This window comes from Mus musculus, chromosome 17 (assembly GCF_000001635.26).
Source record: "Mus musculus strain C57BL/6J chromosome 17, GRCm38.p6 C57BL/6J".
NCBI classification, from domain to species: Eukaryota; Metazoa; Chordata; class Mammalia; order Rodentia; family Muridae; genus Mus; species Mus musculus.
The window spans coordinates 24,356,361-24,370,431 of NC_000083.6; the positions used below are offsets into that span (position 1 = coordinate 24,356,361).

Sequence of the window (14,071 nt, forward strand, 5' to 3'; positions counted from 1 at the left end):
ATTCTCACTAGTATGCTGGGTTTGGCATGGATTGTTTGAAAGCTCTAATTCTCATGCCTTGTTACCTTTTCCTTGAGTATGGGGGTTTGGTGAGGGAGAGATTTTTTTTTCAAGGAGGATGTGTCCATAGATTTGTATTTGTGTGTGTGTGTGGTATGTATGGTTGGGGTGTGTGTCTTTGTTTGTGTTTGTATGTGTGGTGTGGGTGTGTAGTGTGTGTCTGTGTGTGTAGTATGTGTGTGTGTGGTGCAGAGGTGTATGTGTATAGTATGTGGGTAGGGGTGGAGGGTGGTGGTTGGGGGGTGTGTGTGGTGTGTGTAGTATAGTGCGTGTATGGTATGGGCGTGTGGTTGGTGTGTATATGTAGTGTGTATATGTGTAGTATGTGTATGTTTGTAGTGTGTGGGGTGGTGGTGGTGTGTGTGAGGTGTGTGTGGGGGGGTGTGGGGTGTGTGTGTGTGTGTGTGTGTGTGTGTGTGTAGGCCAGAGGTCAACTGTGGTGTTTTCTTCTATTGCTTGCTACCTCATTTTTTGAGACAGGACCGTGACTGGACCTGCACCTCACTAGTGTGGCTGTCTTTATGCCCCCATCCTCCATTGGTTTCCACTCCAGCACTGGGTTATGGACACCCATTCTCGTGTACAGCTTTTTGCGTGGGTGCGTGGGTTCCGAACTGAGGTCCTTCTGTTTATGTAACAGGCAGTTTACCCAGTGACATCTCCTCAGCCTGAATATGTTTATACCTTTTTTAAAGATTTGTTTTTATTTTCCTTGTATGAATGTTTGTCTATGTGTATACATGTGCATCATGTGTACCCGTGGTAGCCAGAACCTGCATCAGCCCACCTAGAACCAGAGTTACAGAACACTGTGAGCTGCCACATGGATGCTGGGAACCTAACCTGGTCCTTTGCAAAAGTAGTCAGTGCTCCTGGCTGCAGAATCAGCTCTCTGGCCCCTATTTTTTTTAAAGGCTATTTCACATATTACTTTCACACAGTTATTTGTTATTTTAAATTTTTTAGAGGTCTCAGGGTTTGGACATTTGATGAAAGAAAGCCACACGCCCTCCTTTTTAAATTGGCCAGTAAGTTCCGAGCTAGCTTGTGAACCCTGTGTCACCACTTCCCAGATACCTATGAAGTTTGTAAAGCTTTGGTCAGTCTCTTGTGACACATTTTATTACTTTTGTTTCTGCAGTGTGTATATGTGCCTGGGTGGGGAAATCGAAGGACAATGTCTGAGAGTCAGTTCTGTCCATCTAGCACAGGTTCCTGGGGTTTGAGCGGGTCCCCCAGGGTTGGCAGCAAGCACCTTTAAATTCCCTGCTGTCTTACCTGCTCTGTCTCTTTTTAAAAACCACATCCATGATACTTTTTTAAACGGTATCTTGAATATGGAAATGTTACACCTGGGATGCTTAAGTAAACTCCCAAGAACTGCCTGGCCACCACCCGTGCTGCAGGCCCTTCCTTAGGATGCCACGGCCATTGCCTCATGACCGGGAAAACCAGAGTGCATCCATGTATTAAATACAGCTTTTTTTCTTATTTTTAGAGAATACAAGAAAATTGCTCACTATCCCTCCACTGTGATGTACTGTCTTGTTCATTCTGCTTGGAAACAACTGGTAAGGTTCACAGATGAGGGCCAGACCCTAAAAATGTACCTTTTAGCCTCCCTTTTATTTGATTATATGTGCATCTGCACATATACTCATCTTGATTGATATATTTCATCTGCAGAGTCCATTGCATTTGACATTTTCCAATGTTTAAATCACCTCAGAAAAAAAAAAATCATGAACAAAGTCAGAAGTAGCAGCAAGCCACATATGCTTCAGAGGCTCGAATTGTACCCTGTAACTCTTTCCTGGGGCCTTATATCTGCTCGGCACAATGGGACATGATTTAATGCTACACTTCAAAGGTAGAGGCATATGGATCTAGCCTGGATCTGGAGGCTATTCTGGTGTATATAGCAAGTTCTAGGACAGCCAAGTTACATACTAGGCAGACCCTGTAATCAGCAGCAGTAGCAGCAGCGGCCTCCTCAGTCTGCTTTCATCTCTGTCTCATTGTTTGCTACTGTCAGGTACAAGTCCATGTTCAGGGTAACGGAGTGTTTCTCACAAATGTCCCTTCATTTTTCCATGATCCTCCTGTGACCCCTCAGTGATAAAGCAATTTGAGCACCATGGTCAGCCAGCCCTCTGTCTGTCTTACTTTCTGTCCTGTATACATACAGCTAATTCCTGTCTACTCCAGGATTTTATGTGGAAGCATTAGGCCATGTGGCCTTGTTGGAGGAAGTGTGTCACTGGGGGTGGGCTTTGATGGTTAAGGAGCTCAAGCCAGGCCCAGTGGCTTACTCTCTCTTCTGCTGCCTGTTGATCCAGATGTAGGACTCTTGGCTCCTTCTCCAGCACCATGTCTGCCTGTATGTCACCATGCTTCCTCCATGATGATAATGGACTAAACTTAGGCCTGTAAGCTGGCCGCAGTTAAATGCTTTCCTTTGTAAGAGTTACTATGGCCATGGTGTCTCTTCAAAGCAATGGAAACCTTGACGAAACTGTCTTGACCTAATATCCAACAATTATAAGAGAGACAAGTATTTACAGACTGTAAACTCCTTGGATTGAGAGCATTATTGCATCCATTGGTAAATCCTTACTTAGTGTGTTGTACCCATCACAGCATACATTTGGCAAATGTTCATTGAACGAATAATGCTTTGGTTTTGTATTCTAAAAAGCCACAGATTCTGTCAGCAAATATTAACTAAGTACATTCAGTGCACATTCGGTGCGTGCACACAGACCTTTGGTCCTGGCTGGCTGCTGGGAATTCTCCAGACTGATAATCAGATGTTTTCCTAAGAGCATCTTAAGTAGGGCAAAGTAGTTCCTCGTGCTGAAGGAAGGGCACCGAGAGTGGCCACCTCTGTCATACACCAATGTGAAGCACCGTGGCTGTCAGTCTCTTTGCACAACCTCACGGCCTACTCATGGCCTTATTATTCCGTCTTTTCATGGCTGTGACTTTGTGAAGGGAAGTGCACCAGTGCTGGGCACAAACCCAGGGCCTGGCACCGGCTCCCTGTCACTGTTTTTTTAGGCCCCTCAGTACCCTCAACACCAAGCTTACAAACATTTATGTGGCACCAAGAAATCAGATGACAGAGCTCAGGGAAGCTGCCATGGTGGGTAAGTGGTAGAGTTCTTGCCTGGTGTGCATGGGGCCCTGGTTTTAATCCAGGCACTGACTGGGGTTCTTCCAGCTCACTGCGAGCAGATGCACCACAGGGCTCATGGGCTGGCACAACCCTAGTCCCCAAGCTAAGAGCGACCGTGAGAAAGACCATCTTGACAGGACTCCTACAACCTGCCAACAGAGTTTTCAGAAATCAGCCCTTGCTTTATACCCATTTGATTGCCCACTTCGAATACAAGCATTGAAATACTCATTGCCTTGTGCAATATTTGATATTTTAACCAAGAACAAACAAGGCTTTGGAGCAGGGCGGTGGGGGTGGGGGGACTGCCTTCTCTTTCTGAATGTTTCCTCAGGAGCTAGCTGAGCCCTCTTCAGTTGGACATTCTCAGAGGATTCTTGTAGGGGGTGGGGAGCTAAAGTGACCCAGTGAGTCTTGCTGCTTGCCTTAGAGTCTCTGGCTCTTGTCCTCTCCCTGAGGCCAGCCTCAGATCTCAGCCACTGCCACTTCTGAGGACTCTCTGTTAAGGAGCTTTAACTTCCTTCCCTTGCATACATTGACTTTCGTAACCAGGAAGTGTTCCAGATTTTGTAATTCTAGGATCTCTTTTAGATGCCTTTGCTCAAACAGAACATGCACAAGTGCAAATATGCCTTCACTGAGACTTCAGATAAGGCTTAACGAGGACAAAGCAGTAAGCAGGGTGTTGGGGGGAAATGGGAGCAAATTAAAGCAGTGAAGAGGAGGTGGGACTGACTCTAGGGTCACATTCCAGAAGCGATACAGAAAACCGCTAGGAGGATGTTCACTGAGTCTAGAATATGGAAGATACATATTTTCTACTTTATCTATAAATGTATAATGTATCTATAATATATGTCCTATATATAAAAGATAGAGGCTTAGACAGGCTGAGGTTCAAGCATTGACACTGCTTGCTTTGCAGTTTGCTCTTGGTCAGTACTTTCCTTTGTTCTCCATCTGTCAAGGATGATAATACTCGGAGCCAGAGCCAGATTAGTAGCCATGAGCATACAATGCCAGGCACCACTGTCTCTATGCACCCTGTAGCTCTGCACCTCTCCGGTGTCAGAGCTGTTCTCTTTTAGTGGGATTCTTTACTGAGTGTCGCTGGGGGCCTTGAACCAGGCTCTTGTGAATGTTAGGCATGTGCCCTACTGCTGATCTACACTCCCTGGTCCCTAAGAAACAAAGTCGGAACTCATGTGGCTCTCTTGGTTTCTAACTTGGAAAGAGGTGTTTAATGGTTATTTTTCAAATTATGCTGAAGCACCCTTCATCTACCAAAGGTGCCAGCACATCATGCCCGTGAGCCCCAGGTCCCTCCAGATGTCCCTGGAGATCTCAGCGTTCCTGCTCCCTAGGGCTGTTGCTTCTGTCCAGGGGACCACTGGCTCCACCCCAGGGTCATCTGTGTAGAACTGCTGACGCCAGGCGACTTCACCCGTAGCCTTGCAGTGACACCTTCAGCCAACCTTTCCTGGAACTAAGGTCAGTTTCTGGTGCTGCCTCTGCAGTCTGCCTAGTGGGCGGTGAACTGGATGTCTTTTGCCGCTCTGGGCTTGAAAGGAATGGGAATAAGCAAGAGAGTGTTTATAATCTGGGACGATAACCAAAAAAGGGAACTGTCTGTGTCTTTAACCAGGATATTTTTATTTCCTTTTTGAGACAGGGTTTCGTGTAGCTCAGGTTGGCCTTGAACTGTGTGGTGGAGGAGGACGACCTTGAACTCTCCTTCATCCTGCCTGCTAGGTGCTAAGATTACAGGCATTTGCCACCATGCCCGGTGTATACAGTATATTCAATTGAGCCCAGAGTGTCCTGCTTCCCACTCTGCCAACTGAGCTATACCTGACCCCGAAAGCCTTTTGAACTGTGACCTTTTTTTATCCCTTTCTGGTGGAGGGAGAAAGTTCATCTCAGTCAAATGAGCCACTGGCGGCCTGGGTTGGCATAAACTGGAGCCTCCTGATCCCTTGTAGCTGAGATGTTTATGGAAACCTTTCTTTCATAAACACACATCTGCGATAATGATAATGGCTTAGTGGGTAAAGGCACTGCAGGTGACCTGATGACCTGAGTCTGACCTCTGGAACCCACATAGATGGGAAGAACTGACCCCCTAAGTTGTCTTCTGACCCACATCTACAAACAGTACGCACATAGAATAAATAACTCAAAATGTCATAACATTAAAAATTTAAAATAACCACAGGTCTTACCAAATCATTAAATCATTGCTCTTTATCAATCGTCTACCATTGTCTTGAAGACTTTATTGATAGGAGGTTTATTGGTGTGCTGTGGGTTTTGGTGGTTGTGGGTCTTTATTGTCTTTGTTGTTTTTGTTGTTGTTTTTTTTCCAGACAAGATCTCACTATGTGGCCCTGACTGGCCCAAAATTCATGGTGATCTACCTGCCTCTGTCTCCACCTCTCAAGTGCTGAAATTAAAGGCACACCCCACTGCTCCTGGCCAGGTGGAGTTTTTGTTTTTGTTTTTTGGTGTTTTTTTTTTTTTAAATATTTTTTATTACGTATTTTCCTCAATTACATTTCCAATGCTATCCCAAAAGTCCCCCCTACCCTTCCCCCCACTCCCCTAGCCACCCACTCCCACTTTTTGGCCCTGGCGTTCCCTTGTACTGGGGCATATAACGTTTACGTGTCCAATGGGGCTCTCTTTCCAGTGATGGCCCACTAGGCCATCTTTTGATACATATGCAGCTAGAGTCAAGAGCTCCGGGGTACTGGTTAGTTCATAATGTTGTTGCACCTACAGGGTTGCAGATCTCTTTAGCTCCTTGGATACTTTCTCTAGCTCCTCCATTGGGGGCCCTAAAAATATGGAACGCTTCATGAATTTTCGTGTCATCCTTGCGCAGGGGCCATGCTAACCTTCTCTGTATCGTTCCAATTTTAGTATATGTGCTGCCGAAGCGAGCACTTTTTTGGTGGTTTTGAGACAGGGTTCAAACAGATACAGATCCGCCTGCCTCTGCCTCCAGAGCGCTAGGCATAGAGATGTGCACAGCCACTGCCTGGCTAGGGCTTAGCTCTTCCCCCCATGTGCTCTGCAGTCTCCAGCTGCTAAGTTAGCAGCAGGTTAGCGTTTGCACATTAATGAGTGACTCATGAATGATCTGACTGAGAGCTGCTGTTTGGTTAGTATTAGCCATGAACATAGAGCCGCTGAACTGGACGTAAACTGGACGTAAACTGTCCACGTGAGTCACCAGGCTTGTTCCCATGTGGAGAGGCTGATCTGGGAAGTGCTTTCTCCACTTGCTGCTCTCAGGAACCCCCTGGGGCTTCCTTCACCTTCTGTCTCATCCAGTTGTCACACCTGACTTCCATTCTTTGACGCATGGTACCCTCCTGATTGGGTGTTGCCGGCTTTACCTGAGTTTATTCAGACCACCCACTTCTCCATCAGGTTAGCAGCTCAGTGTCTCTGCTTTTTATCTTTGAAATGTAGTAAAATTTGTTTCAGTATGAAAGCATACATTTTGTTTTTGCTATCATTCATGTCTGATAAACATTTTTCCCTCCAGTTGTGTGTGCCAGAATTAAATGTTTACATTTATCTGTAATATAGGAGAGATACTTTTAGGACACATTTTCTCATGCCAGATGTGATGACATGTGCCTATAATTCTGTCAGGAGGCTGAGGCAGAGGCTCACTAAGAGGGCAAGAGTAGCCTGCGCTACTTAGTGAGTTTGAGACCAGCCTGGGCTACATGCCAAGACCCTATCTCAGTAACGGCGATGTGAAGGAGAGAGGGGCTGGCCACGTGTAGTGAAGATTTGGGTTTCCATATTTGTAATAATAGTGAGAGGAAAAACTGGCTAGGGATTCAAAAGACGACTGATTGTTTCTCTTGTACAACGGCCTGAGCCGCTGGGTTCCTGCGTCAGCAAAGCCATCGAAAGCCCCAGTCCTAGGCCTCGGCTTCTCTCTCCCTCAAGTCTTAAAAACCACCTGTAGCCAAGACACTAAGTTGAGTTTTCTTGTTTTTAGTTGGTTAATTTAGTACATGTGTACACACATACATATCATGATACAGGTATGGAAGTCAAAGGATACTTTTTAGTTCTCTTTTACCTTTACCTGTGTCCCAGGAGTCAAACTGGTTGTCAAGTGTGATTGCAAGCACTTTTCCCTCTCTGGCCTTGAGTTTTATTGTACTGGTTTTATATTGTGTAAGAATAAAGCCAGTCGCCGGGCAGTGGTGAGGCACACCTTTAATCCCAGCACTTGAGAGGCAGAGGCAGGAGGATTTCTGAGTTCGAGGCTAGCCTTGTCTACAAAGTGAGTTCCAGGACAGCTAGGACTACACAGAGAAACACTGTCTCGAAAAACAAAAACAAAAGAATAAAGCCAGTCAAGGCTGGAAGTTCTGTAAGCCAGACATTTTGCTATATAATAGGACATGCATAATAACTAAAGCACCTGAGTAGTGTGGGTCAGATACTGAATACCACAACAGCAGTGGCGAGCCACAGAGCATGGTGCTGGGTGGGCAAAGGGTCTCAGTGGGTAAAGGTATTGGCCTCCAAGCCTGAGAACCAGAGCTGGACCCTCCAAACCCATGTGCTGGGAAGGAGAGAACAAACCCTACCAGGACAAGTTGTCTGTCCTCTGACCTCCACAGATACGCCAGGGCACTTGTAAGTGCACACATGCATGCCCACAAAAATAAATAAATAACATGCAATGAAGCATGCCGAGAAAAGAAACACAGCAGTTGCCCCAGAGTGCTTTCCTCTAAGGGCATGTTCAGGTTTCAGGGGGCAGAGAGGAATGTGAGAGAATATGGAGGGAAGGGCCTGTAGCGATTCCCCAGGTAACCACGCTCTCTTTCCATGGCACTCCAGTTGTCCATCTTTAAGTCTTGATCTCTGGTTGGTGTTGGCACTGTGCCAGCAAGAAGATGGCAGTGCTGCGGCAGCTCACCCTCCTACTCTGGAAGAACTATACCCTGAAGGTGAGTGCAGACCCAAGGAAGGGTGGCCATCGTCCAGCCAGTCCCCAGGGAGAGCCCGAGGGTGGAGCGCTTGTGGATGTCACCAGGCCGGTCATTTCCCTTGTAGAAACGGAAGGTTCTAGTGACAGTCCTGGAGCTCTTCCTGCCCCTGCTGTTTTCTGGGATCCTGATTTGGCTTCGCTTGAAGATCCAGTCGGAGAATGTGCCCAATGCCACTGTTTACCCGGACCAGTCCATCCAGGAGCTGCCCCTGTTTTTCTCATTCCCTCCACCTGGGGGGACCTGGGAGCTCGCCTATGTCCCTTCCCACAGCGATGCTGCCAGGACCATCACGGAGACGGTGAAAAGGGAATTCATGATCAAGATGAGAGGTGAGACCAGGAGACTTAGGAAGTTCTTGTGGTTTGGTTCTGGGTGGCGGTATTGCCTTCTGGATGCAGGGGAAGCTGCATCCATATTCCGTGACTCATCGTGTTGGCTATATGCCTTTATTTACCCCTGGGCTACCTTGTCTCAATACAAAATGAGGCTCAGGCCTGGCCTCCCATCTGTCTGAGACTGAGGGGCCCAATGATGAAGCGTGTGGCCGTGTTGGTCATGTCAGGCTCCATGGCCACATCTTGTGAGAACAGGAACAGGCAGGTAGACTCGGTCCAGGAAAGCTGTTTCTTCTGGGAGCAGAGCACAGTTTGAGTACACAGGACAGACAGACAGCGTTCCTGGGCTGGGGCTTCAGAGGACAGCTCTGATATCACCAGAGGCCTGTGGAGGAAACCGCAAAGGCAAAGTGTGTTAGCCTTTTCTAAATCTTTGCTTTCAAGATAAAAACTATTGTCCCTTTTCCCTCTTCCTGTTGGCATGTACTTCTTATAAATTGTTTTAACCAACAAGTGATTACAGCAATGCCCTGTATAAAAAAGGAGGCCAGGGAACAGAGGTCACTTGAGCAACTCCAAGTTTTAAAGCTTGGTGGCATACACCTTTAATCCTAGTACTTGGAAGACAGAAGCAGGTGGATCTCTGTGATTTTTGAGGCCAACCTGGTCTACATAATGAGTTCCAGGTTAGCCAGGGCTATATAGAAAGACCCTGTCTCTTAGTAATAATAATAAAATAAAAGATGAAGCTTGTCATGGCCAGGCATTAGAGAATCGGGGTGGGGTGAGCAGGAGAGCACTGTTGCTGCCATAGCCTGCAGCCCCTGCCCTGCTTTGTGACAGTTTTCTGTGAGTTGGCCCTGCTGTGGGCCTGCTACGCCACCCTGACCCACACTGCAGCAGGAAGACTAGCTGTTGTCCATTCCTTAGCTCTGACTGAGCAGGTCTGTTCGCAGCAGCCTAAGTCTCGGCCAAGACAAAAGCCACTTATTTTTGAGGGTTTCCAAAGCTTTTGCCGATCTTGTCAGAACGCTGTCTTTTATCTGAAGTGTCCTGACATTCCCGGGCTTTTCAAGGGTCAGGGATGGTTGGGCAATGTGTACTTTGGTGCTTTGTCCGCAGTGCACGGCTTCTCCTCTGAGAAGGACTTCGAGGACTACATTCGCTATGACAACCACTCCTCCAGCGTGCTGGCAGCTGTGGTATTTGAGCACAGCTTCAACCACAGCCAGGACCCCCTGCCGCTGGCGGTGAGAGTGACCTCCCTGCACACACCCTGTCCCGAGCCTCACTGTCCCCTCACAGCCTACTACCAGCAAACAGGATGTGTTTCCTTAACCCCACCTGATGAGAATAAAGACGAAACTGTCCCTTGCAACCAGTATGATAGTCAGTCCCTACTGAGGGAGCGTGGCAGTGTTAACCTACCAGTCCAGAGAAGCTTTAAAAACATCTACCCACCCTTGGACAATCACTCAAGGTCCCTTTCACTTGGGGGTTTTACAGAAGGTCTCTGGGTCTCTTTAGATAAAACCAACTAGGACAGGGAAGAAAATAGCAGCTGTTTGGGACTTCACTATGTCTTTAAAAAATAAACACAGAAAGCTCTTTACTTTCTGGATGGTAAAACTGAGCAACTGTCTCACCTGTGGTGGTAGCCTTCCATTGATCCTGCATATTTGGCATTGAGAATATGATACTGCTAGGCATGGTAGTGCAGCCCTTTAATCCCATCCCTTGAGAGACAGAGGCAGATGGATCTATGTGAGTTCAGAACGATTGGTTGTCAATTCTGTTTCTACAGGTGAAATACCACCTGCGCTTCAGTTACACACGAAGAAATTACATGTGGACCCAAACAGGAAATATTTTCCTAAAAGAGACTGAAGGCTGGCATACCACTTCACTTTTTCCACTTTTTCCAAGCCCCGGACCGCGGGAACCTTCATCACCTGATGGCGGTGAACCTGGTGAGAAACATAAGGCTGATACTTTAGGATGGGCTTTCACATCTGGAAAATTAACTAAGCCGTGCAGGAGGGGTCTGAGCTGAGCAAGGAAGGCCTTACACTTGTCAGTAGACCTGTGTCAGGAGAAGCTGCGGCTGTCACAACAGTTGCCGTGTCAACCAGCTGGTTCTGGCTGACCACACTGGGATGTAGTTCCCCACCCTGTCCTGTTTCTTGAAAGCAGAAAAGAATCTCCTAAGCCAGGCACAGTGGCACACGCCTTAAGTCTCAGTACATGGGAGGCAGAGGCAGGCAGATGTCTGTGCTGTAGAGATCAGCCTGTCTTGTATAGTAAATTCCAGGACAGCTAAGAGATCCTATCTCAAAAAAGAAGATCTGGAACTGGAGAGACTGCTCCGAGGTGAGAGCACTGGCTCCTCCTCCAGAGGACTGGGGTGAATTCCCAGCATGCATGTGGTGTCTGAAACTGTCCATAGCTCCAGTCCAGGGGATCAGTGTCCTCTGGTCTCTGCAGACACCAAGCAAGCACTCATGTGGTACACAGATGTATCTACAGGCAAAACACCAAGACGTATAACTAATTTTAAAGGCAGGGGGAGTAAATCTTAGAGGAAAAGACTGGGAGATTTCAGTACAAACTCAGAATTTGCTCCCAAAAGAAAAACCCCATCATGGAAACACTTTCAGCAGCAGCTAACAAAGGGAAAATGTCATACGCCAGGCACAGTGGCCAGACCTGTGAAAGACTTTCCCAAGTTGTTCAGAAGTTTATGCGTAGGTGGGAAGGTTAGCAACATTAACATCTGGCAGGCCAGGCCTAACCCCAGACTCACTGACAGCATCCTGATAAATATATGACCCCACCCCAAGAGATGGTGAGATGGCCCAGGGTAGGAGCATTGACTGCTGTTTCAAAGACCCGAGTTTGATCCAGGTACCCACATGGCAGCCAGCAGCTCAATATAATCCTGCTCCAGTTGGCCAGGCATGTACTTGGTACATAGACTTATATGCTGCAAAACACCTGTCCATGTAAAACAGGTTTTTAATTTATTTAGTTTTTAAAAAAGAATGTCCTTTCTGGGCAGTGGTGACACACATCTTTAAATTCCAGCGAGGCCAGCCAGGGCTACACAGAGAAACCTTGCCATGAAAAACAAACAAACAAAAAACAAAAACAAAAAGGAAAGAAGAGAAAAGAAGAGAAAAGAAAAAAGAAAAGAGAAAGAGAAGTCCATCCGAGTCTGACAGCACAAGAGAACCTGCACTACAACAGTATTGTCCATGGTTTAACTTACGGCCACAAACATTTCCCAGGGGAAACCTAGTGGACTACAGAGTGACAGCTTCATGCCTGAGACCTTGTCTTAGTCAGGGTTTCTATTCCTGCACAAACATCATGACCAAGAAGCAAGTTGGGGAGGAAAGGGTTTATTCAGCTTACATTTCCACACTGCTGTTCATCACTAAAGGAAGTCAGGACTGGAACTCAAGCAGGTCAGGAAGCAGGAGCTGATGCAGGGGCCATGGAGGGATGTTACTTACTGGCTTGCTTCCCCTGGCTTGCTCAGCTTGCTTTCTTATAGAACCCAGGACTACCATCCCAGGGATGCCACCATCCACAATGGGCCCTTCCACCCTTGATCATTAGTTGAGAAAATGCCTTACAGCTTGGACTCATGGAGGCATTTCCTCACGGGAGGCTCCTTTCCCTGTGATAACTACAGCTTGTGTCAAATTGACATACAAAATTGGCCCCTTGTCAACTTGACACATAAATACATTGCTAATTAGCCTCAACCTTTACTTTCTTATTCATCCTCAAGCTCTAAATAACTTTAAAAGTCCCACAGTCTTTACAAATTCTTGCATTTTAAAATTTCAATCCCTTTAAGATATCCAATCTCTTTTAAAATTCAAAGTCTTTTTACAATTCAGAGTCTCTTAACTGTGGCTCCACTAAAATACTTTCTTCCTTCAAGAGGGAAAAATATCAGACAAATATCAATCAAAAGCAAAAGCAAACTCTAACTGTCCAATGTCTGGGTTCCACTCACGATCTTCTGGACTCTTCCAAGGGCTTAGGTCACTTCTCCAGCTCTACTCTTAGTAGCACACACCTTGTCTTCTAAGCTCCTGCTGCCTGTGCTCCACTGCTGCTGCTGTTCTTAGTGGTCATCTCATGGTACTGGCATCTCCAAAACACTGCTGTCTCCTGCTGTAACTAGGCTTCACCAATAGCCTCTCATAGGCTCTCTTCATGGTGCCAAGCCTCAACTTCTTTGCAGGACCCCTTCAGTCCTGGGCCATCACTTGCAACTAAGGTTGCACCTTCACAATGGCCTTCCATGGCCTCTCACAGTGCCAAGCTTCAGCTGCTCTGCGTGACCCCTTCATGCCTTCAAAACCAGTACCACCTGGGTGACTCTTACACATTACCAAGTCCAGCCACAGCACGAGTTACAACCTTGGCTATCTCTGGAACACAGACTCTTTGTGCTCTCAGAAAACACTTCCCAGAAGATTTAACCTCAATGATACTGGTACGGTCTTTTCTTAATCACCGCTAATTTCTTAGCTCCAGCTAACCAGCATCAGTAGTCCCAGTAGTGCAAAGTTTTTGCTTTAGTAGTTCTGGTATCTTGTTAATCGCAGCTGATTCCTCACCCCAGCTAACCAAAACCACAGAATCTTCACAATCAAAACCGCAATGGCCCTGATAAGAGTCTTTAATCTTCCCTCTGAAATTTCACAAACCAGGCCTCCATCTTCTGCACTGTTCTCAACATTATCTTCCAAGCTCCTACACAACATCTGACAGAGCTCTTAACATCCTAATGGCTCTTCTAGCCCAAAGTTCCAAAGTCCTTCCACAGTCCTCCCCAAAACATGGTCAGCTTGTCACAGGAATACCCCACTATGCTGGTACCAATTTGTCTTAGTCAGGGTTTCTGTTCCTGCACAAACATCATGACCAAGAAGCAGTTGGGGAGGAAAGGGTTTATTCGGCTTACACTTCCAAACTGCTGTTGATCACCAAAGGAAGACAGGACTGGAACTCAAGCAGGTCAGGGAGCAGGAGCTGATGCAGAGGCCATGGAGGGATGTTCTTTACTGACTTGCTTTCTGATAGAACCCAGGACTACTAGCCTAGGGGTGGCACCACCCACAATGGGCCCTCCCACCCTTGATCATTGAGAAAATGCCTTACAGCTTGGTCTCATGGAGGCATTTCCTCAAGGGAGGCTCCTTTCTCTGTGATAACTCCAACATGTGTCAAATTGACACACAAAACCAGCCAGTACAGACTGGTTCTCAACCTTCCTAATGCTGCGACCCTTTAATACAGTTCTTCATGTTGTGGTGATCCCTAACCATGAAATTATTTTGTTGCTACTTCGTAACTGTAATTTTGCTACTGTTAGGAACCAGAATGGAAATATCTGATCTGTAGGATATCTGATATGCAACCCCCAAAGAGATTTCAACCCACAGGTT

The 14,071-nt window shown here is 46.7% G+C and overlaps 1 protein-coding gene and 1 non-coding gene across 5 annotated transcripts in view; one reads left to right on the forward strand and one right to left on the reverse strand.

Annotated features, from left to right (window-relative positions):
- The window catches only part of Abca3 (ATP-binding cassette, sub-family A (ABC1), member 3), a 58,284-nt gene that overhangs the window by 4,440 nt on the left and 39,773 nt on the right, over positions 1–14,071 (forward strand). For 2 of the 4 annotated variants that reach the window (XR_001782080.2, NM_013855.3), the window contains exons 2-7: positions 1,559–1,631; positions 4,528–4,729; positions 8,117–8,226; positions 8,333–8,597; positions 9,726–9,853; positions 10,408–10,573. Coding sequence is in view for 3 of the 4 variants with exons in the window: in NM_013855.3 (NP_038883.2) it covers positions 8,173–8,226; positions 8,333–8,597; positions 9,726–9,853; positions 10,408–10,573 (613 nt within the window). In the remaining variant the exon portion in view is untranslated. Of the gene's footprint in view, positions 1–1,558; positions 1,632–4,527; positions 4,730–6,574; positions 6,674–8,116; positions 8,227–8,332; positions 8,598–9,725; positions 9,854–10,407; positions 10,574–14,071 lie in introns of all 4 variants that reach the window. The other 2 variants (XM_006524370.3, NM_001039581.2) reach the window with 2 other exon arrangements.
- Positions 6,078–6,184, reverse strand: Gm25618. Its single transcript, XR_003952464.1, has one exon. It is a non-coding gene; the product is annotated as a U6 spliceosomal RNA (small nuclear RNA).